Here is a 25,498-nt window from a genome sequence, read left to right on the forward strand (position 1 = left end):
TCCTACTAAAGATAATACTCCGCCATTTCAAATATATTCCTAACTGTACTTAACAATTTTGTGCTTCAAACCTTTCCTGATACAGGACTTCAAAATTAGGAAACTATCATTATTCAATTGTTCAGTGTAGTTTCTAATTCATATACTTCCAACACACTGACAATCTTCATTACTTGTAAATATCTACACATACAGCTCGTGTAACTCTCAGCTTTAGACCCTTCCTTCTCCAACAAAAGATCACTTTCCTTTCTTGTTATAACAAAGGTTTCCTCCCATTCCATCCATCTTTGAGAAAAGGAAAAACAGATCTTTAAAATTTCTTGTCAATTTAATATTCTTGGCATTTCTACCTAAATTTAGATAGCTTTAAGCAGGCTTGGAGAAGCATCCAAGTGTGTCTAGAATCAGAGAGTTAATATAGGACCCAAAGATAATTATGTTTTTTTGTCTTTTATCAAATCCTTTGAATTACATGCAGGAAAAAAATTAGCTGGGAAGAGCATTATTCCTACGACAGGGTCAAGAGAAATTCATCCCTGACCTAGAATCTGTATACCTACCCAGGAAACTATAACCCAACCTCCTTAAAAGGCCTTTTAATGATAACAGACATCATCTAACTGCATAAAAAACAGAGTTTCCATAAAGTATAATTTTGAATTTATTACATTTTCAATGGTATCTTGGCCTTATAGATTAGCAGGTGTCTGGTCTGTTTCTTTATGTACTCTCTTAGAGGAAACTAATTTCTATAAAGATAGCATTCTGTATATCAATCTTATGTAAGAATTAATTTTTCAGTTATGTGAATTATAGCTTGATTTTGTTTTGCAGTGCTGGGGATCAAACCCAGGATCTCTCATATGCTAGGCAAACACCCTACCACTGAGCTACATCCCCAACCTATAGCTTGATTCTTTAAGAAGTAAATACCACCCATACTTAAACAAAACTAAGATGATTTCAATACTGGTTTGCTATCCCTCTAATTGCCTTTGAATTTTCAGTCACTACATACCTTTTTAGAAAATCATATGCTAAGTAAAGGACTCCAGAAATGTAGTAATAGAATGTTATACTTAAAGAGGCAAAATCAAGTAAAACAGAAATGAGTTTGCTTATTTTTACTTTTTATTTTGTATTACTCATTATTCCTTATAACATGGGGGGTGGAATGAAACTACATGCAACTTCAAAATCTCAGAGGTAAATGAAACACGAGATGGTTTTTAAGTGCAGTGGTGCTACTTCACATCAAAATGAAAAAAATATAAATAATGTAGTTCATTTTTTAAAAAATTTATTTTTTAATTGTAGGTGGACACAATATCTTTAATTTTATGTGGTGCTGAGGATCAAACCCAGTGCCTCACACATGCTAGGCGAGTGCTCTACCACTTGAGTCACAACTCCAGCCCCTGTAGTTCATTTTTCATAAAGATAACTTATTTAGTTTTTTTATTAGTTATTGATGGACCTTTATTTAATTGCTTATATGTGGTGCTGAGAATCAAACCCAGTGCCTCATGCATGCTAGGCAAGCGCTCTACCACTGAGCCACAACTTCAGCCTAATTTATTCGGTTTAAAGAACTATCAGCACCAGGCAGGGTGGCTCATGCCTGTAATTCTACTGGTTTGGCAGGCTGATGCAGGAGGACTGAGAGTTCAAAGCCAGCCTTAGTAACTTAGTGAGACCCTAAGCAACTCAGTGAGACCCTATCTTTTTTTTTTTTTAATATTTATTTTTTAGTTTTCGGCGGACACAACATCTTTGTATGTGGTGCTGAGGATCGAACCCTGGCCGCATGCATGCCAGGCGAGCGCGCTACCACTTGAGCCACATCCTCAGCCCCGCTATCTCTAAATAAAATATTAAAAAAGTGGTTAAGGGCCCTTGGGTTAAATCCCTGGTACCAAAAACACCACCACCACCACCACCACCACCAGACCTATCAGCATTCCTAATCCTTCCTATTTTACAATGTTAAAAACATCCTTCTATGAAACAGTGTAATATATTGAGTGTGTGTCTGTGACAGACACCATCTATATTAATGTTCCCATTTAGTGATATAAATTGGCAATTATATGTCTATTCCAGTGTGAAAACTGGCTGGTCTGTAAGATCTGCAAGTTTTAAAAAATACTTGTCCTATTCCTTTATGCCATTTCAGGAAACTATTAATTGGTTAAGTAATACATATTAAATGTGAATTTTTATTTCTTCTTCTGTAAAATAATCACTCTAAGTTTTGGATATCTTACTTTTTTAAAAAAACATTTATTTTTTTAATTGTAAATTGACACAATATCTTTATTTTAATTTAATTTTATTTTTTGTGGTACTGAGGAACCCAGTGCCTCATGCATGCTAGGCAAGCGCTCTACCTCTGAGCCACAACCCCAGCCCTAACTTACCTTTTTGAACTGTGTTCAAACAGTCTTACTATTTATATCACTAAAAAAATACATCTCACAAGACATTGGCCTTAAATACTTACAGAATGGAGTTCAAACTCATGACTAACATAAAATGATGTATAATCTGAAACAAACTTCTTCTTTAGCTTCTTACTCTTGTCTCCTAAATTATGCATATGACACAATGGAGTTATATAAATAATTGTTTTACTTTTTTATTTATTTGGTACCAGGGTTTGAACTCAGGGGTACTCAACCACTGAGGCACATCCCTGGATTTATTTTGTATTTTACTTAGAGACAGGCTTGGTCTCACTGAGTTGCTTAGTGCCTTGTTTTTGCTAAAGCTGGCTTTGAACTCTAGACCTCCTACAGAAGCCTCCTGAGCTGCTGGGATTATAGGCAGGTACCACCACGCCCAGCTGTTTTATTCTTATATTTTAGTATTTGCCTAATTTTGTTTTGTCTTTAGTTATGGTTGATGGCAATGCCTACCTTGGCTTCTTGAATGCTGATTCCGCTTTGTAGATTTTTGTGACATCTTTCATGCTAACCTATGTTTACAAGATACAAAGAATCTACATTGGTGATGATGAACTATAATACAAATATTAATTCTCCCCACCCCCACAAAAAATAGTGACTCTTTCAGGACTTTGCAAACATCACTTACATTTGGATTACTCCAAAACTTAGAGTGATTATTTTACCATTCTTTTTTAATGGTACTGTGGATTGAATCCTGGGGCCTTCTACCAATGAGTTACACTCTCAGCCCTTTTCATTTTGAGACAGTTTGTCACTAAATTGCTTGGCCTTGAATTTGTAATCCTCCTGCCTCAGCCTCCCAAGTTGGTAGGATTACAGGTGTGTGCTCCCGTACACAGCTAAAAAAAACTGTTTTGAAAAAAGAATTTGCAACATTCTTCTTACCTCTACATATCTTAAAACTAATCTTGGAGTCCATTTATGACTGCTCTCTCTTTAGTTAATCAGTCACTGAGCCCCATCAATTTTTAAAATAATGTCTATCAAATACAGGATCAGTATCCCTAATTCAAACATCCAAAATCTGAAATGCTCCAAGATATAAAACTTTTTGAGTGCTAACATGATGCCCTAAGTGGAAAATTCCACACTATGAAACTTTGTCCCACATACAAAATCCATTTAAAATAATGTAAAAAATTACCCATAAGGTATATATGAAAATAAATTAATTTTGTGTTTAGACTATGGTCCCATCCTCCAGATCTGATGCAAATACGAAAAAGCCTGAAAATAACCCAAATCTGAAACACTTCTGATCCTAAGTATTTTGGATAAGGGATATTCAAACTTGTATAAGTTTTCTTTTCTATTTCTATGAAACAACACTCTTTTCTAAACCGTGGCTGACGAATGACTACTTCTAACTATACTCAGAATCTACTTATCTTTTAAATCACTGAAGAAAACTTCCCATGATATTACACTTCAACATGTACAGAATGTAATTCAAACTGCTTTTTTTTTTTGGTGCTATAGGGCCTGTGCATGCTTAGCACTGAGCTACACGTACAGCTCCCGAAACAATCTTTTTTAAAAACTGGTTTAATTTTTAAAAACTGGTTCTAATTTGTTATATATGACAGCAGAATGCATTACAATTCATGCTACACATACAGAGCACATTCTTTTCATATCTCTGTATATAAAGTATATTCACTCCATTTGTGTCTTCATACATGTACTTAGGGTAATGATATCCACCTCATTCTACCATCTTTTTTTGCCCCCATGAGGTAAAAAAAAAGTTCATCTAATTAGTTCATCTAATCCTCTCACGTTCCCGCCTCCTAACCCCACTATGAATCAGCATCCTTATATCAGAGATAACATTCGGCATTTGTTTTTTGGGGATTGGCTAACTTCACTTAGTATTATTTTCCCTAACTCCATCAACTTACCTGCTAATGCCATGATTTTATTCTCTTTTGTTGCTGAGTAATATTCCATTGTGTATATATACCATGTTTTCTTTATTCATTCATTTACTGAAGGGCATTCTAGGTTGGTTTAGCTATTGTGAATTGTGCTGCTATAAGCATTGATGTGGCTGTGTCCCTGTAGTATGCTGTTTTTAAGTTCTTTGGGTATAGACCGAGGAGTGGGATAACTGGATCAAAAATTACCATACTAACAAAAGAATTATGCAGATTAAATGCATTTCCAATCAAAATTCTGATAACATTACTCACAGAAATAGAAAAAGCAGTCATGAAATTCAATTGGAAAAATAAGAGACCCAGAATAGCGAAAGAAATCCTTAGCAAGAAGAGGGAAGCAGGTGGCATCACTATACCAGACCTTATACTACCGAGCAATAGTAACAAAGACAGCATGGTATTGGCACCAAAATAGACCTATAGACCAATGATACAGAATAGAGGACAGAGAGACTAATCCACGTAACTACAGTTATCTTATATTAGACAAATGTGCCAAAAACATGCATTGGAGAAAAGATAGCCCTCTTCAATAAATGGTGCTGGGAAAACTGGAAATCCATAGGCAACAAAATGAAATTAAATCCCTCTCTCACCATGCACAAAACTCAATTCAAAGTGGATCAAGGACCTAGAAATTAAACCAGACACACTGTGCCTATTAGAAGAAAAAGTAGTCCCAAATCTCCATCATGTCGGAATAGGCCCAAACTTCCTTAATAAGACTCCTATAGCACAAGAATTAAAATCAATAATCAATAAATGGGATGGACTCAAACTAAAAAGCTGCTTCTTGGCAAAAGACATAATCAGTGAGGTAAATAGAGAGCCTGTATCTTGGAAGCAAATTTTTACCACTCGCACATCAGATAGAGCACTAATCTCTAGGGTAGAACTCAAAAAGATAAACACTAAAACAAAACAAAACAAAAACCAGCCCAATCAATAAATAGGCCAAGGAACTGAACAGACACCTCTCAGAAGATGATATACAATCAACAAATATATGAAAAAATGTTTAACGTCTCTAGCAATTAAGAGAAATGCAAATCAAAACTACTCTAGGATTTCATCTCACGCTAGTCAGAATAGCAGCTATTAAGAATACAAACAACAATAAATGATGGTGAGGATGTGGGGGAAAAGACACACTCTCATACACTGCTAATGGGACTGCAACTTGGTGCAGCCAATATGGAAAGCAGTATGGAGATTTCTTGGAAAGGTGAAACAATCTTCTTTTCATCCTTAGTTTTACTCTTGTTCACCAATAAGTTAAATTGTTCCAAACTTGATTTTAAACTCATTTCTCAAATAATGTCAATAAGCATTGTTTTTGCTCACATTACTTTGTGCATTTTAAAAACCCTCTTCATTTTACCTTCACCTGATAACATTTGTTTTCCTTTAAGGCAAAATTTGGCCTGTGTTCTCCTATAAAATAAATTCTAACAAGCTAAGCTTTATTTATTCTTTCTTTCCTTCTCCATATCAACAATACCTTTTTATTATAATCCTTACTTTATTCTTTTTTTTTTTTTTTTTTGTGGTGCTGGGGATTGAACCCAGGGCCTTGTGCACGGGAAGTCAGCACTCTACCAACTGAGCTATATCCCCACCCCCTCACTTTACTCTTGATGTTGAGCATATAATTTGTGCTCTGGTTGTTTATTAGGCATTTTTCTATAAAGATGGTACCATAGATGATGATTAAATTATTAACCCCTACAACTAGGATGTACTAATAATTACAATTGAAGCACGCACAGAAAGAATCCTACTTTTCCTTTACTTCTGAATTAGGAAATTCTTGAAAAGCTGTCCCCAAAGCCTCTGAGGGTAGAGCAGGGGCAACTGGTAGAATGAGCTCTGGAGCTAGACTGACTGGCTTTAGAAATGGTCTATTCTGTTTACTAACTCAGTGACCATGGGAAAGTTATTTAATCTTTCTGTGTTCAGTTTCCTCATCTTTAAATAAGGTAACAAAATACCTTTAAATAAGGTAAAAAAACCCCAAGGGCTTTTTATGAATAATAAATTAACATTTGTATAATCCTCAGAATAATACCATGCACATAAAAACTATGTAAATTAAAAAATGTATTAATATAGGACTTTTTATAACTTATTAATAATCATCTATTTATCTGTCCTACTTCACCATCTGGATGATAACTGTCAAGAAGACAAGCTTCATTAGTCATTTTTTTAATATTCACTACATTGGTCATAGGCTGTTATATAGAAGGTAATGAATAAATACTTGATCATGCACTAACACATTCATAATAATGAATTTTCCCTGACATTAAAATTCATTCTTCCATAAAATGTTATTTAAAACATTTATGTTTAAAAAGGAAACATTTGCAAGGCAATCTCTCATGTACAGAATTATTTCATAGGTAATAAATCCAATATTTTATTTGGCAAAACTTGTTTTGCAAGGCAGTAATTTAAAACATTAACATTTACCATTTTGCAAAGTACTTGTTTACTTGAAGAGATTTGTTCTCAAAAAGAATAAAGAAGTTTCATTTTAAATCATCATCCATACCTTTTGTTTTTTACAACAGGAAGTAATATTTTTCTTTTCTTCCTGGGAGTCTTCACGCTTGTCTGTATGGATAGGTTGTTTTTTAGAGGAATTTGGAAAGTTTTTAATTATGCACTCTGAAATTGAGGGTACCTTCATAGAAAGACTGGGTTTATTTGTATTTTCTTCAGGTTTTACAACATGAATATTCATTTTTTCTTCTTTCTTCAGTTGAAAAGCATTCCTTCTGTTATATGCCATTTGGCATAGCAAAAAGGAAGTAGATAATTTAGCATTTTTAGCACATATAATCTTCATATGCTCAATTGTTTTCATGACTTTCATAATATGGGCCATTTTCCCTAAATCTTTCTGAGGGATAGACATTATATTTTGGAGTAGTGTAGAAAACTGATCATAGTTGTGTTCTAACTCTGTCACAGTGTTTCCGTAATGTATGGATGCTATATATGGCACAAAGTCAATATACATGGAAAGGGAATACTCAGACTTCTTTAGAAGCTTTTTAATTTCTGAAAGCTCTTCAAGTTCCCTTGAGAATAAATGCAGAGCATATGAGCAATTAACAGCTTCACTATATTTACTGATAATATCCAGATCTTCCTTAAGTTCAGAAATAGCAGTCTCTATTACATTGTAAAGGCATTCATCTGAGTTATCTTGAAGAAATGAAAAGGATGCCATTTTTTCTTGGCAGCATATCAGCTCAGGAAGAAGTGAGAAATCAAACCAAAGCATACCTCGAAATCTCTGGTTGTCTAGTTTCTTTGCCATTGAATTTTTAAGAAAGTGAACTGTTTCTGTCAGCATAACAATTTCAATGTATATTTCAATTGCTTCAGGTTTTAAAATTATAGCCCCATGGTTGGGGTTTTGCAGCACATCCAAAGCATTTTCTTCTGTGATAAAAATATCATCTATGTTCACTTCTTGCAACATCTGAAAATATTTCTTCAAAATTTCTAAGTGATCGGTACATCTCAAAGTAAGTTCCTGTAATTTTTTTAAGTCTGCAATTTCAGCTTGATCCAGTATTTCACCAATATAACAAATACCAGGGTGTGAAAGCAAAGTACTGTTAAACCTACAGTTTTCTTGGCTAACTAGATCATGTGACTTTCCGAAAGCAATCATAGTATCTGTTTCAAGTCCAATACTGGAAGTTAATTCACTGTTTAAATCTTTAGACAAGGTTTCATGTATCTCCTGCAACTTAGAAAAAGCACATTCATTCATTTTGAGTAGCACATCTTCATTCTTTTGTAAGTATTTTTTGCTGAAATATTTTCTTCTCTCTTTCCAAACTAGATTTTTTGCAGCATCAAAAAAGATATGTTCCAAACCATAAAGAGAAATTTTAATAGTTACTGCTTCAGTGCTCTTAATAAATTTAACTTTTGAGGAGATCAAATCTATGATAATCCACAGATGGTCTTCTTTTCCAGGAAAGGTATAAACTTTAGGGGAGTCTTCATATTTACTGATCAACTTTAAAGTACTTTTTCTTAAGGTTTCTAGGTCTCCTAAACTATCTCCACAGTTAACTCCACAGGTAAATGGAATAGAAAGAGAAAAGTCAAAGCAATCAGAACAGTGCTTAAGTATGGCTTCGCATTCATTAATCTGTCGTTTGTATTTTAAGAAAACATAGTATGAATTGTTTTTCTTTGTTTTTGCAAACAGCTGATTACGGTAATTCTGCAACTCACAGAATGCATTATATTTTAATCTTCCTTGAAAAGCAGGATAGAAATTGGACTGCAGTTGATAACCACGGGGCCTACAAAGTAGTTCACTGTACAATGTCTCATCATACCAAAGCAAGCTCCGGAACGTCGGTTCACCTTTTAAGAGCCTTTTCTTGTTTTCAATGAATTGAATGGTTTCCATCACCATTTGAAGTTCTACCAGAGTGTCAACAGCACATGGCTTTAATTTGTATTTGCAATTATTCCACAGGTTTTGTTCTACGAGCAGTTCTCTTGAAATCAAGATTTGTTCAAGTGAACATTCTTGTTTTCTTTCAAAAGCCTCAACAAATAAAGGGAGAATATTTCGACAAATCTTGATTTCTTCCTCCAGTATCTGCAATGATGATGCTTCATCTGCTCTCTGCAAAATTTGCGACAGCTCTGCTATAAAAGCTGTATAATTAGTTGAGCAATATTTTTCATTTAATTCATTCACGTATGATATAGGCTTCTGAAAAGCAGTGACTTTACAGGCTTCAGACTGGGCATGTAGAAAAGGAATACAATTAATTGCTTGAATGCCTAGTTTGGAAATACAGTGAGACTGAGAGTCATCAGTAACTTTGATACCCCACTCCTGTCTTTTGTTAGGCTGACCAGAAACTGAGTTACTCAAAGAGACTGCCTCTGGAGCAGTATTTTTAATACTTACATTAGAGTCAACTGAATTACTTTTAATTTTTTTCATATTTAAGAGGGAGGGTTCCTCTTTTAGGCTATTTTGATTTTTATACTTCACAGTTAATCCTTCAGTAGTGCCTCTTTTGTAAATGGAATCTTCTTTTTCTGCTTGTTCAACTGGAGAATTCTTTCTAGCCTGAATGTCTTTCTTTGCAATACATTTTTTTGAAGAACACCTTATATTATCTTTCAAGAGCAGAGAACTTCCATTGGAAGGTAGTTTATTCATTATATTTTCCCCATAACTTTTACTTTCTTCAGTGACTGATGTTAGGTCCAACTCAGAATACCCAATACCATTTGTTTCATCCTCATCTGTAAGAAAACAATTACTTGAAGAGCATGGTTCTGTGTTTAGAAGCTCCATTCCACCATATATCTGCTGACAGTGTGACACAGTACCAGATATTGAAGAATCCAAAGCAAAAATTCTCTGTTTATTCAGATAATTCTCTGAAGATTTTCCTTCTGCTATCATAGGAGTGGCTGATAACAACTGAGGGGTACTGTATTTTGTGTTTATTATTGAAGTTAGGTTTAATGGGCCCATAAGGAAGTTTCCTACAATAATGTTTGGTTTGCAGCTCTCAATAGGAGTTGTATACTTGTCTATAGAAACTTTTACTTCCAGATTTCTTTTACAACTAGATGAAAGGTTTTCTTGTTCGTAGATGTGCTTCATGTTTGAGTCTGAGACTGAAATGTCAGTTTTCACCTTTGTGTGAGCTATACAAGTCCCCTCATAATTTCTGTCTGCGTTATAACTTGGGTTGTTCTCTTTTATGCAATTTAAAGACACTGAATTGCTTTCATTTATTACTTTATTAGCATCAGAATTATTGTGTTTTATCACATCCTTAGTATTATTATGTGCTGAATGGTTCTCAAGCTTTTTATATTCACTGTTAGATACCTTTATATCAATTTGATTTTCCTTTTTAGTTAGTTTCTCATCTGGGTAAAGCAGACCTTCAGTTCTTCCAGAAAAGGGCTGAAGTTCTGATGATCTTGAATGTCTCAAACTGTTATCATACACTGATTGACTTGTACTTTGGGATGTGGAGAACAGAGGCAAGTGAGATTCAGGATTTTGCTCTAGATCATAAAATTCACTCACATGAATTGTGGTGTGACTTCTTGAGACACTGGTGGCTACTCTTTTTTTGGAATGGCACTTTGCAATTTTTTCTCCATTTGTTTTATAAGACTTGTGCTTTGACACATAAGCTAATGATTTATTGACATCAAATCCCAAAGTTCTTTTTTCTTCTTGTTTGTCATACTTTCTTTTTGACAAAAAATGCTTAGTTGAATAATACCTTCTTTCAGACACAGGACTATAACCTTGAAGGTCACAACTTTCCCAGAAACTATTGCATATTATTGCATATGCTTTTGGTAATGGGCCCTTTTTTTTTTCTCCCACTTTAGCTATAAGCTGCAAAGATGTATGGACTCTTCTATGAGCTTTTTTTAAGTGAAGTACAGCTTTGTCTAGTGTTCTGGAAAGTCGTTTGCTTTTACATAAAGATGCTTCACTATTTAGAATATCCAGGACACTCCTAATATGTCGTTCTGACTGTGAAAATATCTTAATTCGTCCTTGGGATAATGAAGAGAAACACTCAAATGAATCTTGATTGGTTAGTTTCCTCTTTTTTTCACAAATTTCATGTGATATGTTCTCATCCCTAAAAGATGCATGTAGCTTTCTTTTTCTAATTCTTGATTTGGTGTCATTTTTACTTTTAGTATCATTAAAGTCTTTTTTTGATTTTGAAAAGAAATATCTGCACTTATCATTTATTATTGTGATATTAGGTTTAGTAAACAAAGATCCACTGCTTTGTTTTTCTGACTTATGATTTTCTTGTGTGTTATGACTCAAGTCAGAAGAATGGGAGAGTTCATTTTCATTTGTAATTCCTGAATCTGGCAGGGAATTACCAAATATGTCTTCACAGGGATAACCTGAATTTTCACCAGGAGGTTGGGAATAAATTTTAAATCCTGGAGCTTCCCTCTCCTCATTTATTTCTGGGTTTGTGGCTTTAGTTATATATTTGTAAGAATTATCCTTTATTACAAGGGAATCATCATTAGGATTGAATCCTGGCTTACATATATTAGTAATTCTAACTTGCAGATCTGGAAGTAAAATTGGGTGGAGCTCCTCCTTTTGTGTAGAGGAATAAAAACATATAATTTTCTTAGAGCAATGCTGATCAATATTTTCCTTTTTTGTGGTACTTTCCAAAATTTCCTTTTCTCCATTATCACTTCCTAATAGACTTTTCCAATCAATACAAGACATTAGAGCCTCATATGAGGCCTCAACTTCTTCATAAAGTACATTTCCATGGCTATGTGTATCAAACTGTTCTGATTCTATTTCAATCTCATTTTGCAATTCTGAACTTTGAAGAACTGAGTTCTCATTTATTGACTGATTTAATGAGTCTTTTAATTTATTTTTATCCATATCAATTTCACAATCAGAAATGCCATGTTTTACTAATGAACCAAAATGTGGACTCTCAAAGCATGTGTCCTTAAACTCAAATCTTTGGTGAGCTTCATAATTTGTGCTTAACGTAGGCATAGTAGTACTAGCTACCTCTACTGTAGCATTTGAAGCTTCACCTACTGAAGAATCTGCAATTTCAACAAATGCTGTGGAATCCAAATGCTCTACATTTCTTCCAGTACTCTGCATGTCTCTTTGTTTTATGGCTGTAATGGTATCTTCACTCTCTAATAATGCAGTTTGTGTAGACTTATCTTTATCTTCCCGAACCAAGTTAAATGTAGTAGAAAATTCTTTAGAACTCAGAATTTCTACTTTGTTGTAATTTTTATTCTCTCTCCTTTCACTTATATTTGTCATAGTGTTATTTGTAAGAAAACCCTGCTTCTTGCCTCCATATACATTCTCTATGTTTTCTGGAGATGCAGCACTATCTTCCTCTTCAGCCTCATTTTCATTTTCTTTATCATTATATCCTTGCCATTTGAAATTAGTATTCAGGCATAAATCATTATTCAACTGTACATTATAGAACAGAATGTGATCTTCACCTTCATCTTCAATATGAGGCATTTCTTTGCAGTCTTTCTGAATGTTCTCTAATGACACTGGTTCACTTTCACTTTTCCTCTGGGCACAAATATATTCTCTAGTTATGTTGCAATTTGAATTGTCAAGAGATGTTTCAATGGCATGAGATGTAATAACTGTATCAATGAGTAGTTCTTTGGCCTGGGAAATATCTTTTGCTTCCTGGAAAGCATCAGGCATAATGCTAACACAATTTTTATTCGTTTTTTCCAGTTTTAGTTCCATTAGCTTTTGAGCAATAGACTGTGGTTCCTGAGAGATGTAACTATTAGACTCTTCTGTACAAGTACTCACTGATTTGTAAGAGTTACATGGCTCACTGCTTTGTTTAATTAAAAGTGAGATGTTGCTTCTCTCTTGGGCTCTCTGAGCTTTTTCCTCACTGTGTTTTTGGTTTTCAGCTTCTGAAACTATATTTGAAAAATAAATTGGGAAGGAAAGATCACCTTGGTCCTTACATTGTTCTGCCATGGTAATTTTATTGGGTGCTGTTCGATGATAGTCCTCGGTATTTTGAGTCTGAGGCTGTGAATCATCAAAAGAAAATTTGAAGCAGGAGACATCCAAACAATTAGTAAGAATAGCATGGTCACTAGTGACTTCGGGTGAGGAAACAGAATCAGCTGGCACAGAGGACAGATTTATTTCTGAATTATCATAATCTATACTCTTCTTGAATGGCAAAATCTCATTTAAAACTGTAATGTTCTGTTTTTCCAAGCTTTCTTCTCTCTTCATCAGTCTTGGGTCTTTGATGAGTTTTGAAGTAGTAACTGTGCTTGAGCCAGTATTATTGTGAGAGGGGAAAGCAGCAGAAATCCCACTTAAAATATTTTTAAGATATGTCAAATTTAACAAAAAGTCACCATTATCACTTTCTCTATTATCACTGGGCAAAGACACACCTGAATCATGCTCATGTATTTGAGAAGAGTCTCTAATTTCTGCTAAATTATTTTCTGTCTTTCCATTGTATGCTTCAAGTATAGAAATGTTTCCATTTTGCATATTTCCATAGGAATTAGAAATACTTGAGTTGGAAGGATTTATCTCTGAATTTAGTACATTGCATGAACAGTTTTCTTCAACAAATGGATCTACAGGTTTCCTGAAATGTTCAAAGATGACAGTAGCATCTTTTCCTTTTCCGATTCTTTTGGCCACTGTACAGTTATTCAAAGAACATGTTCTTTCTGTGAAAATAAGAAGAAAGTAAGAAAAAGACAAAAAAATATTTCTACAGACAACTTATTTATTTTTTATATGGTGCTGAGGATCAAACCTAGTGCCTCACACATGCTAGGTGAGTTCTCTACCACAACCCCAGCCCTTCAGACAACTTGCTTTCAATACAAGAAAACTATGTCATGAATGATTTTAATTAGAAGATCATCTAGTAACCTAACAGTGTTTACAATGAGTTCTGAGTAGAAATACCAAAGGGATAAGAGAATGAGTACCAAACCAATAAAGTATAAATGATGAAGCATGAAACTCCTACCCTAGTCCAGCAACCTTATTTAAAGAAGTATTTGGCTACAAAAATTGAATTCTGACAAATAATAGAAATTTGCTTGTGAGATTTATGAATTTATAATCACATCACCATGAAGTACAAAAAGATTCTTTTCCACAATACAAGATAGCTATGTTGAAGATTTCTAAATTCTGTAAACATTTGTGATTTTTATTAATTACAGTAAGCTACAGTAAAAATATGATCACAAATAAAGAGATAATAGTTCTTAAAACTGGGAGAATAGTGAGACAAAAAAAGAACAGATCCCTGTATCTCCTTATACCAAAATAAAATTCATTATAAAAACCATAAAAGTATTAGCAGAATATATGTATGAACATTTTTATAATGTTGGGGGAAAAGTACTCTTTTTAAAATATTCTTTTTAATATTTATTTTTTAGTTGTAGTTGGACACAATACCTTTATTTCACTTATTTATTATTTTTATGTGGTGCTGAGGATTGAACCCAGGGTCTCCCATGTGGGAGGCGAGTGCTCTCCTGCTGAGCCACACCCCAGCTTAGAGGAAAGTACTCTTTAAGCATGACTGAAAATCAGTATAGATGTCAGGTACTATTTTAAGTGTTTTACATACATTAATCCATTTATCCTTCACAACATTCTCATTCCATTGATGAAAAAGTGAAACTAAGAGTAATTTGCTCAGGATTATACAGGTTATAAACAGTAGAACTTCAATCACTATTCTCTCTCTTTGAATTTAATAATGGCATTTTTACTTTACACTCATTTTTTCATTTTCACCAAATGACAAATGAAAAACAAATGTAATAACTTCAATAAAAATAAGGGAACTGTAACAAAATCAAATTATATTACAAAAGAGCTATTAGCATCATTTATTGTGATAGTAGAAATGTTATCTGCACTGTTTACCCAATATGATAGCCACTAGTTAACATGTGTCTATTGAACACATGAAATGTGCTTGTTGCAACTGAGGAATGAATTCCTAATTTTATTCTATTTAATTACTTTAAATAGCCAAATGCAATTAGTGGCTAGTATAGGTCTGATGCCAGAGTCAAATGTGTATTTTAACAGTCAACTCATGTGGCCTTGACTTTCTGGATAATATAGGTACTACATCCCAAAGTTTATCATTCTGAAAGGCAACATCCTTTGAACATGTTCCATACATTTTATGAACTTATAGTGTGAAGCTATAAACACAATAGAAATGGAGAAGGATCCATATTTACTGTCTACAATGTACATCTTCTAGCTGAGGGAAAAATGTGGACATAATAACTAAGCAGATCATGAAAAAAATAGAAGACTTGAACAAAGAACTAACCAACAGTGATCGACAGAACACTGTACCCAAAAGCAGCAGAGTATATGTTCTTCTCAAGTACACACAGAACATTCTCTAGGAAAAATCATATGCTAGGGCTATAAAACAAAACTCAATAAAGGAAAAAAAAATAAAAGGAAAAAAATTCTCAACCACCACAGTATAAAATTAGAAGTGAATAAAGACATTTAGGAAATAAAAAAATATACAGAAAACAGCACAGTACCAAAAATAAAGTGTCAAAGAAGAAATCAAAAGGAAAATTATAAAACATTGTGAGATGAATGAAAATAAAGACATGACATACCAAACCATATGGGACACAGCCCAAACAGTGCTTAGTGGGAAGTTTATAGCTATAAATTATATATTAAGAAAAAAAAATCTTTCACGTATGGCAACCCATGCCTGGAATCCCAGAAACTTGGGAGACTGAGACAGGAGGATCACAAATTCGATGTAAGCCTTGGCAATTTAGAGAGACTGTGTCTAAAAATAAAAAGGACTGGAAGTGTAGTTCAGTGGTATAGTGCTCTTGGGTTAAATCCATAATACTGGCAGGAAAAAGATCTAAAATTAGTATTTCAACTTTCTACCTAAAACAGCAGAAAAAGAGCAAACTAAACTAGAGCAAACTGAGAGAAGAAACTAAAAATTAGAAAATCAAAGAAACGGAATAGAACAATAGGGGAAAACAACCTTTACCTAAACAGCCAAGAAAAAGAGAGATGACTCAAACTACTAGACTCAGAAATGAAAAAGAGGCTATTACCATTGATCTTGGGGGGGATAGGGCCGGGAAAGAGAAGGGAGAAGACTATAAAGGAATACTATGAACAACTATATGCCAATTATTAGGCAAGTGGAATGAAATAAACAAAGTCCTATGATGACAAAAACTACCACAATCGATGCAAGAAGAAACAGAAAATCTGTATGGATCTACAATAAGTGAAGAAACTCAATTAGTAATCAATATACTACCTCAAAAGAAAAATCCAGGCTCAGGTGGTTCACTAGTGAAATCTACCAAACCTTTAAAAAAGAATTAACATCAATTCTTTACAAACTATTTTTCTTAATGTCCAGTTTTGTTTTACTTTCTTAGGTTAAAAAATAAACTTATATTAGAATTAATAAATCAATAAACAAAAACTATTTGTAAATCCTTTGATATATATATACTACAAAATTATATTCCAGAACTTTTACACCAAGCAGTCTGTATACATCTAAATGTGACACATGCCTTTCCAATGCACACACTGGGAATTATTTAACTGTGCCAACCATAGAAGAGAAACTATTCATCAAAGCTTACTTTGATTTTATTGGCACAAACTCTTTTTAAAAAAAACAAGAAATAAGGAATACTTCCCAACTCATTTTATGAGATCATTATTACTCTGACAAAGACATTCAATTATAGATCAGTATCTCTTAAGAATATGGATACAGGGCTGGGGCTGTAGCACAGTGGCAAAGCGCTTGCCTAGCATGTGTGAGGCACTGGGTTTGATTCTCAGCACCGCATAAAAATTAACAAATAAAATAAAGGCATTCTGTCCATCTACAACTACAAAAAAATTTTAAAAAAAGAATATGGATACAAAAACCCTCTACAAAATCTCAGCAAGCCAATTCAAGCAAATATCAAATGAATTATATATACTATGACCAAAGATAATTTATTCTAAGAATACAAGGTATACTTAGCATATTTATATATTATAAAAATATATATTATATATAATACATTATATTACATCAATTTAATAAAAATCATATTTATCCCAAAAGACACACAAAAAGTAGTTGACAAAATTCAACATCCTTTCATGATAAAAAAGGAAAATTTCTCACCACAATAAAAAGGATCTACAAAAACATCACAAGTGACACTACTATACTTATTGGTGAAAAGACTGGATCTTTCCCATTGAGTTCAAAAACAAGACCAGGATTTCTGCTTTCTTAACTTCTCTTAAAAATTCACTGGAGGTACTAATCAGGAAAATAAGGCAAAGAAGAAATAAAAGGCATGCAAATTGGAAAGAAAAAAAGTAAAACTATATTCACAGATGGCATGATCTCATATACGAAAACAAAAACAATCCAAGGAAAACACTAAAAAGAAAATAAAGAACTAGTAACGAGTTTAGCAAGATTGCAGAATACAAGAAAAATATACGAAAATCAGTTCTGGAGATACTATTCAGAGGTAGAGCACTTACCACTGAGGTTAAATTCCCAGCAGTACAAAATAACAAAAACCAACTCATACCTGGCATAGTGGTACATGCCTATAGTTCCAGGTACTTGGGAGGCTGAGATGGAAAGATAACTTGAGCCCAGAAGTCTGAGAAAGGCCTGGGCAACACAGCAAGATTGGCAGGGGACAGACAGATAGAGTTGTGGGAACATAATTCTATAAAATGGGCCTATTGTGACCCTCACATACTTTCTTTTCTAAGAATCAATTTACTTGCAGCCCTGCCTGGATCATTCTTTAGCAAACTACCTGTTATCAGCAGGAGAAATGCAGGCCCCAAATAATTCCGATAAGAGGAACACAAATTATCCGGAAGAGAGTACTCTATATGATTCTTAAAAAGACCAGATCCCAGAACTCAAGACATAAATATCACTCCCTTGAACTATAAAATCTCTAAGAAGAGGTTCCACTTAGAATTAGTTGCCATGGACCAAAATGACCTAGAGTGATGAAATCTCCTGTCAGTCAAAAGTCAGTGGGGAGCCAGGCTTGGTATTGTATGATTTACAGGCACGCCTATAATCCCAGTGGCTCAGGAGGCAAAGCAAGAGGATGAGTTCAAGGCCAGCCTCAGCAACTAAGTGAGGCACTAAGTAACTCAGTAAGACCTGTCTCTAAACAAAATACAAAATAGGGCTGGGGATGTGGCTAAATGGCTGTGAACCGAGTTCAATCTCTGATACAAAAAAAAAAAAAAAAAAAGGTGGGGGGTGCTGGGGAACCAGGGCAGGACTCTCTGGATACTTCTCTGGGACCCCTATAAAACTGGAGGGTAAGACTGGGGTTGTAGCTTAGCGGTAGAGCTTGCTTAGCATGTGTGTGCCCTGGGTTCAATCCTCAGTACTATATAAAAATAAATAAATACGTAAAATAAAAGTATTGTGTCCATCTACAACTAAAAATATTCAAAAAAAATTGGAGGGTAGGAGATGCATGCTGTCTCTTCTCCTCTCTGAGAGGACCCAAACTCTCCCTTAAGAATGCCCTCTTGCCAGGTATGGTGTTGCATACCTGTAAGCCCAGCGGCTTGGGAGGTTGAGACAGGAGAATCACAAGTTCAAAGCAAGTCTCAGCAAAAGCGAGGTGCTAAGCAACTCAGTGAGACCCTGTCTCTATAATAAATAAAATATAAAAAAAGGCTGGGGATGTGGCTCAGTGATTGAGTGCCCCAAGTTCAATCCCTGGTACTCTCCCCGCCATAAAAGAATGCCCTCTTTTCCCCTTTCCTATATCTTCTTTTTTAAAAATATTTTTTTAGTTGTATATGGACACAATATATTTATTATTTATTTATTTATTTTTATGTGGTGTCGAGGATCAAACCCAGTGCCTTGCACATGCTAGGTGAGTGCTCTACCACTGAGTCACAACCCCAGCCCGCTCTCCTATATCTTCTAATAAACTCATGCCTATTACTCTGAGTGTCATGTCTGAAATCTTTCTGAATTGATAGCAAGATTTGTAGTTTGAAGTGGGGGGGCCTTGCCATAAAGGTAAATAACACAAGCCACTAAGGAAAACAGCCTGGCAGTTCCTCATTCAATTAACACACAGTTACTGTATGATGCAGCAATTCCCACTCTTATGTATACTTTACCCAAAAGAAATGAGAAAACATGTTTGTGTACAAATGTCCATAGTAGAATGAAAAAAAGTCAAATGTTCATCAATAGATGTGTGGCTAAATACAACATGGGTGTACGTGTACAATAGAATACTAGTCCATAAAAGGAATAGAGTAGGGCTGGGGTTGTGGCTCAGAGGTAGAGTGCTGGCCTATCATGTCCGAGACCCTGGGTTCGATCTTCAGCATCACATAAAAATAAATAAAATAAAGGTGTTGTGTCAATCTATAGCCAAAAAATAAATATTAAAAAAAAGGAGGGCTGGGGCTGTAGCTCAGTGGTAGATAGCCCGCCTTACACATGTGAGGCACTGGGTTCTATCCTCAGCACCACATAAAAATAAATAAAGATACTATGTCCAAATACTAAAAAAAAAAAAAAAAAAAAAAAAAAGGAATAGAGTAGATACATGCTATAGTATGGATGAATCTTGAAAACACTATTAAGTGAAAAACACTAGGTACAAAAAGCCACAAATCATATGATTCCATTTTATATGAAATGCCCAGAAGAGGTGAATAAATAGATTAGTGGTTGCTAAAGGCTGGGAGCCATGAGAGGAAAGTGATGTGATAGGTTTTTAAAGGGTATAGTTTCTTTAAAACTCCTCCAAGTTTAACTGCAGTGATGGGTGTATGTACTGTGAACACACAATTGAATATACAATTAACTTGATTTTGCACTCCTTTCCTCCAATACTGGGGACTGAACTCAGGTGCACTGTACCACTGAGCTACATCCCCAGCTTATTTTTTTTTTAATATTTATTTTTTAGTTGTAGTTCACTTATTTATTTTTATGTGGTGCTGAGGATCGAACCCAGGGTCTCGCATGTGCAAGGCGAGCACTCCACCACTGAGCCACAACTCCAGTCCCCCCAGCCCATTTTTTATTTTGAGACAAGACTGCCCTCAAACTTGCAATTCTCCTGCCTTAGCTTCCTGACAATTTTACAGTTTCTTTTTTTTCCAGTACTGGCGATTGAAACCAAGGCCTTATGCATTGCTAGGGAAGCACTCTACCACTGAAACTACATTCCCAGCCTAATTTTATATTTTTAAATCAACTGGACTGACACATACCACAAAACAACAACAGCAACAACAAAACAGAGAATAAAACAAAAAGATACTTAAAATAGCATAAAATAAAAAATACTTAAAAATAAATGACATATAAGACCTTACAGAAGGCTGGGTTGTAGTTCAATGGTACAATGATTACCTAGTATGTGTGAGGCACTGGGTTAGATTCTCAGCACCGCATATAAAGGTCCACCAATAACTAAAAAAAAATATTCAAAAAAATATACTAGAACTTAAGTGGACCATGTATACAAGTTAATCGCAAACTAAATATAATGAAAACATTATTTTTCACCATTTAATCTACAGATGAAATCTCAAAATTCTAACACATTTAATTAGCAGAACTTGATAAACTGATTCTAAAACTCATGTGTACTAAAAACAATAAAACATTAAAAAAAGATGGAGTACCATTCAGTTTTAATGAAATTGTAGTAATTAAGGCAAGGTGCTAATGGCAAAAGGATAAGCAGAGAGAAACAGAACTGAATGGAATCCAGTAAGAGATTTTTGCAGAACCTAGAGTCAAATGATATATTATAGAAAGGATACTGCAGACTGGTGGGGGAAATGTTTTCTCTGATAAACTGTACTGAGACAACTTGGCATGCATATGGAAAATAAAATGAAATCTGTTATCATTATCATATACCAAAGTCATTTCCAGGTAGGTAAGACCAAAATGGTAAAAGAAACCTATAAATTTTTTAAAAGACAGCATAAGGAAATATCTTCATTTTCTTGGGAAAGCATTATTAACTAAGACAAATATAATAGTGTTTTAGTCAGCTTTATTGGCACTGTGACCAAAGAACTGACAAGAAAAATTTTAGAGAAGGAAAAGTTTATTTGGGTCTTATGGTTTCAGAGGTCTCAGTCCATAGATGGCTGCCTCCATTACTCTGTGCCCAAGGTGTGGCAGAATATTATAGTAGAAAAGTGTGGTAGAGGAAAGTGGTTTAGGACATGGCCATCAGGAAGGAGAGACAGAGAAAGAGAAAGAGAAAAAGAGAAAGAGAAAAAGAGAAAGAGAGAGAAGGAAAGCACGTACATGTGCTCCTCTCATCATGGACAAAACAGAAACCCTAAAAGGCACCCCCCACCCTCAGTGACCCTACCTCCTCTAATCATACCCTATCTACCTATAGTTACCACCAGGGGATTACTGCACTGATTATATTAAGGCTCTCATAACCCAATCATTTCACCTCTAAATTTTCTTGCATTGTCTCACACATGAGCTTTTAGGGGATACTTCATTTCTAAACCATAACAAACAGCAATTTTTCTTAAAAGAGTTATCATCTTATAATAAGAATCTCTTTATCAAAACACATTTAACTCTATCAAAACACACTAACTTATACAAAGACAAGATCACAAAGTCAGAGAAAATGCCTCTAATACATAACTGACCCAAAACCCAAAATTAAATACACAAAAAGAACTTCTACGATCAATGATAAAATAGCTCAATTAGAAAAGGCAGGTACAAGCTTTGACTAGGAATTTCAGAAAAGTTGAAATACAATGGTCAATACACCTGTAAAGAGATCCTAATCTCTTTAGTATTTAAGCAAAGCCAAATACAAAAGCCATGAAATGCTGCACCTACAGTAGCACAAAACATAAAAGTGTAACAGAAATAAATGCAGGTAAAGATTCTCAACCTCATTAAAAATTAAGAAAATTCAAATTAAAAAAATGATCTAATAACATATCATACTCATTAGACTGGTAGAAATAAATTTTTTTAAAAGCTATGATATGTGTTGTCAAGGATGTAGAATGATTTTGTAAATTGATACAACCACTTTGGCAAACCATTTGATATCATTTTTGGCTTAAGTTGTACATTCCTGGTATAAACCCATATTCTACAGAAAAATTCTTGCATATATGCACTGAAATCCTTATGTTTAAAATAGCAATGTTTGGAATGAGAAGGGATGCAAAAGTGTCCAAATATCCCCAGTAGAATAGTGTACAGTTGTACAATGGAGTACTCTTCATCCATCACCCATTAAAATGAATAAATGTTATTCATATCAAGAAGCCACAAAATACTATGCATACTATCCTAGATGAGCAAAATGGAAAACAGGCAAAATGCAATGATTTTGCTTAGAGATTCATAATGTATTAGAAAAATAAAATTCAGAAAATTTGAGATCAACACAAATGCTATTAAATTAAATAATATATGCATCTTACCAGCCCTCTTTGGAAATCCTGCTGAGAGAAATCTCAAAGATGTCATGAAGTGTCCACTATCTACTTTGTGACCAATAAATTTTACTGTCACTATTGCATATGGAAGGCACTGCCTAGGTTTATCTACTGGCTTTGAAAAGATATTGTATTCATAGAAGTACACCTGAAATACAGAGAAAAATGAATTTATGCTGATTAACTCTGGCAGCTAGATTTGACTAAGCTCATTTTTTAAAAAAGCCTATATAATAACATGATGTTACAGATTTATCTATTTCCATGTGCCTCCACCTTTCCCTGCCTTTTCAATCCTAGTTTTTTGGAAGATAACTAAACTATTCATTTATCCTACTACATGTTTTTTTTTCTTGGTAGGCTATTTATGGTAACAGAAACAGACATATAAATAAGAAGTACTTTTTAAAATAATAAGTAGTTTTCCACTAAAATTTAAATGTTTTATGTGTGTTCTAAACCATTATATTTTATTGGGTAGGAATAATTAATTAGGAAAATAACAAAAGTTAATATTTTTACATGTGAGAATATACACATACTTCTATACAGAAGATTTATTTATATCTTATTACACATAACATGTACATAATCTTCTATAGAAAATTAAAGGTCCACTAGTAAGCAAAAGAGGATATAAAATTGCTGTTTTACCTAATGGTTAGGTTCCTTCTTTTCCAGAATACAAAAATGAGCAAGATTGTTTCAAAATAGTCTTATTTTAAAAATCAATATTAAGTGACAAATCATAACTGTATACTTTTATAGAGTACAATGTCATGTTTCAATAATTATAAATAATTAAGAATGAATCAAGCCAATTAACATATCTGCCACCTTACTCATCATTTTTTTATGGTGACACATTTGAAAATTGCTTCTCAGTGATTTTGAAATATACATTATTAACAACTATGGTCACCTTGTTGTGAAGTCTTGTTTCAAAGTGAAGTTGATGTTTCCCAAGTTAGGAGTTAAACTACAGAACATCTAAATAAGTGTAGCCACTGAATTAAGCATGTGACTTTCAAGTCATCAAATAAACCATAATATTAACATACTGCTGAACTGTAGGCTTGTAGTTCAATGGTGTCTTTCAGAGAAGGTAAATTTCTTGACATGTGGCAATCAAAATTGGGAGAAGGATCCAAAGAAACTTTGTTTTTATCCATAGAAGGCTGAATTTTCTTCACTCTCCCAAAAAGAACCTTAAAAAATATAAATATAGGTATAAATACACACACCAAAAAAAAACAAAAAAAAAAAAACAAAACCCTTTTAAACTCACTTCAAACAGCAAGGCAGGCTAATACTTTTTTAAAAAAAATGAAATAGAAGTATGAATGAAAGCATAATCCATGCTCCAGATGAATGGGATGATTTAATATAGTAATTCTACTTTCCCTCCAAATTAAACTGAGATTAAATTTATTCCAATAAAATTCTCAGATAATCCACTTTCAGAAATGAGTTTTAGTCAGGGGCTGGGTTGTGCCTCAGTGGTAGAGTGCTTGCCTAGCACATGTGAGGCACTGGGTTCGAACCTCAGCACCACATAAAAATAAATAAATAAAGGTATTGTGTCCATTTACAACTAAAAAAAAAAAGTTAAAAAAAAGAAATGAGTTTTAGACTAAAAACTTATCTAGAAGACAACACAGAAAACAACAACAACAAAAAAAGCCCAGAAAATTATTTTAAAATTTAGGTTAGAAACAGAATAGGTAAGTTGTAAGTTCAGATAGAAGAACCTTCTTTTTTGTTTAAATTTTTTTTAGTTGTAGATGGACACAATACTTTTATTTTGTTTATTTCTATATGGTGCTGAAGATCGAACTCAGTGCCTCACACATGCCAGGCAACTGCTAGAGCACTGAGCCACAACCTCAGCCCCAGAACATTCTTTTAATACAAGAAAGGAGGAAGATTATTTCTAGATAGGGAAGAGGGGTGGGAGGGAAAGGGAGGGGGAAGGGGAATAGCAAGGATGGTGGAATGTGATGGTCATCATTATACAAAATACATGTATGAAGATTTGAACTTGGTGTCAACATATCCTATATACAAACAGAGATATGATAAATTGTGGTATATATGTGTATTAAGAATTGTAATGCAAAAAAAGTACATGTAAAATGGCATAATTTGGCATTAACACACTTTATATACAAAGTTATGAAACACTGTGCTGAAAATGGGTAATAATGAGTGTAATGCATTCCACTATTGTCATGAATATACAAAAGAAAGAAAGAAAGAAAGAAAGGCAGAGGAAAAAGAAGTACTTTCTAAAATAAACAATGAAACAAAGCTAGCCCAGCAGTTGGTTCACATATACATCAAAATACATTATTAAAGATGCTGTTTGAAATAGATTATTCAATAAATAGTAGGGGATAACCTAAAAAGAAGGGATTTAATTTTTTCAGTTATGTTTCTTATTTTTCTTCTTGTTTTTAAGTTCCTTTCTTAATTTGTAAACAAAATAATTACCAAACATGTTAAATATTTAAATATTAAAAACAATGAAAGCATTGAAAATACAAGCAATTATCTAAAATCAAAGATGTCTTTTCTAAGAATATATGCAAGAAACCATGAACCCAAAATGTAGACTTTACTAATACCGTAAAACTTCTGTACTTCAAAAACAAATGAATATGAAAAAACTTTTAAAACTCAAATCATAAATGTAATTGACAAATGAAAGAAAGCACAAAGAATATTACAAAAGATATACATTTTGTATAAATTCATCAATTCTCCTACTGGTGTGAAAACAGTTGTTCCAAAATAAAAACAATACTGAATGTAATGTGGTATCCCAGACTAAACCCTGGATCTTGAAAAAGAAAGAAACATGCATAGAAAAACTGGCAAAAGCCAATAAAGACCATAGCTTGGAGTTGGGGGTGAAGCTC

General features: G+C 33.8%; 1 protein-coding gene across 1 annotated transcript in view; it reads right to left on the reverse strand.

Moving 5' to 3' along the window:
* The window catches only part of Tex15 (testis expressed 15, meiosis and synapsis associated), a 55,932-nt gene that overhangs the window by 1,433 nt on the left and 29,001 nt on the right, over positions 1 to 25,498 (reverse strand). Inside the window, exons 4-7 of the mRNA XM_046453315.2 lie at positions 23,639 to 23,785; positions 22,563 to 22,725; positions 6,972 to 13,714; positions 2,922 to 2,980 (exon numbers count right to left, since the gene is read on the reverse strand). Coding sequence (XP_046309271.2) covers positions 2,922 to 2,980; positions 6,972 to 13,714; positions 22,563 to 22,725; positions 23,639 to 23,785 — 7,112 coding nt within the window. The remainder of the gene's footprint in view (positions 1 to 2,921; positions 2,981 to 6,971; positions 13,715 to 22,562; positions 22,726 to 23,638; positions 23,786 to 25,498) is intronic.

The sequence above is a fragment of the Marmota monax genome, unplaced genomic scaffold (assembly GCF_021218885.2).
Source record: "Marmota monax isolate L192 unplaced genomic scaffold, Marmota_monax_Labrador192_F-V1.1 WCK01_AAM20220418_F8-fsc00117, whole genome shotgun sequence".
In the NCBI taxonomy this organism is placed as follows: domain Eukaryota; kingdom Metazoa; phylum Chordata; class Mammalia; order Rodentia; family Sciuridae; genus Marmota; species Marmota monax.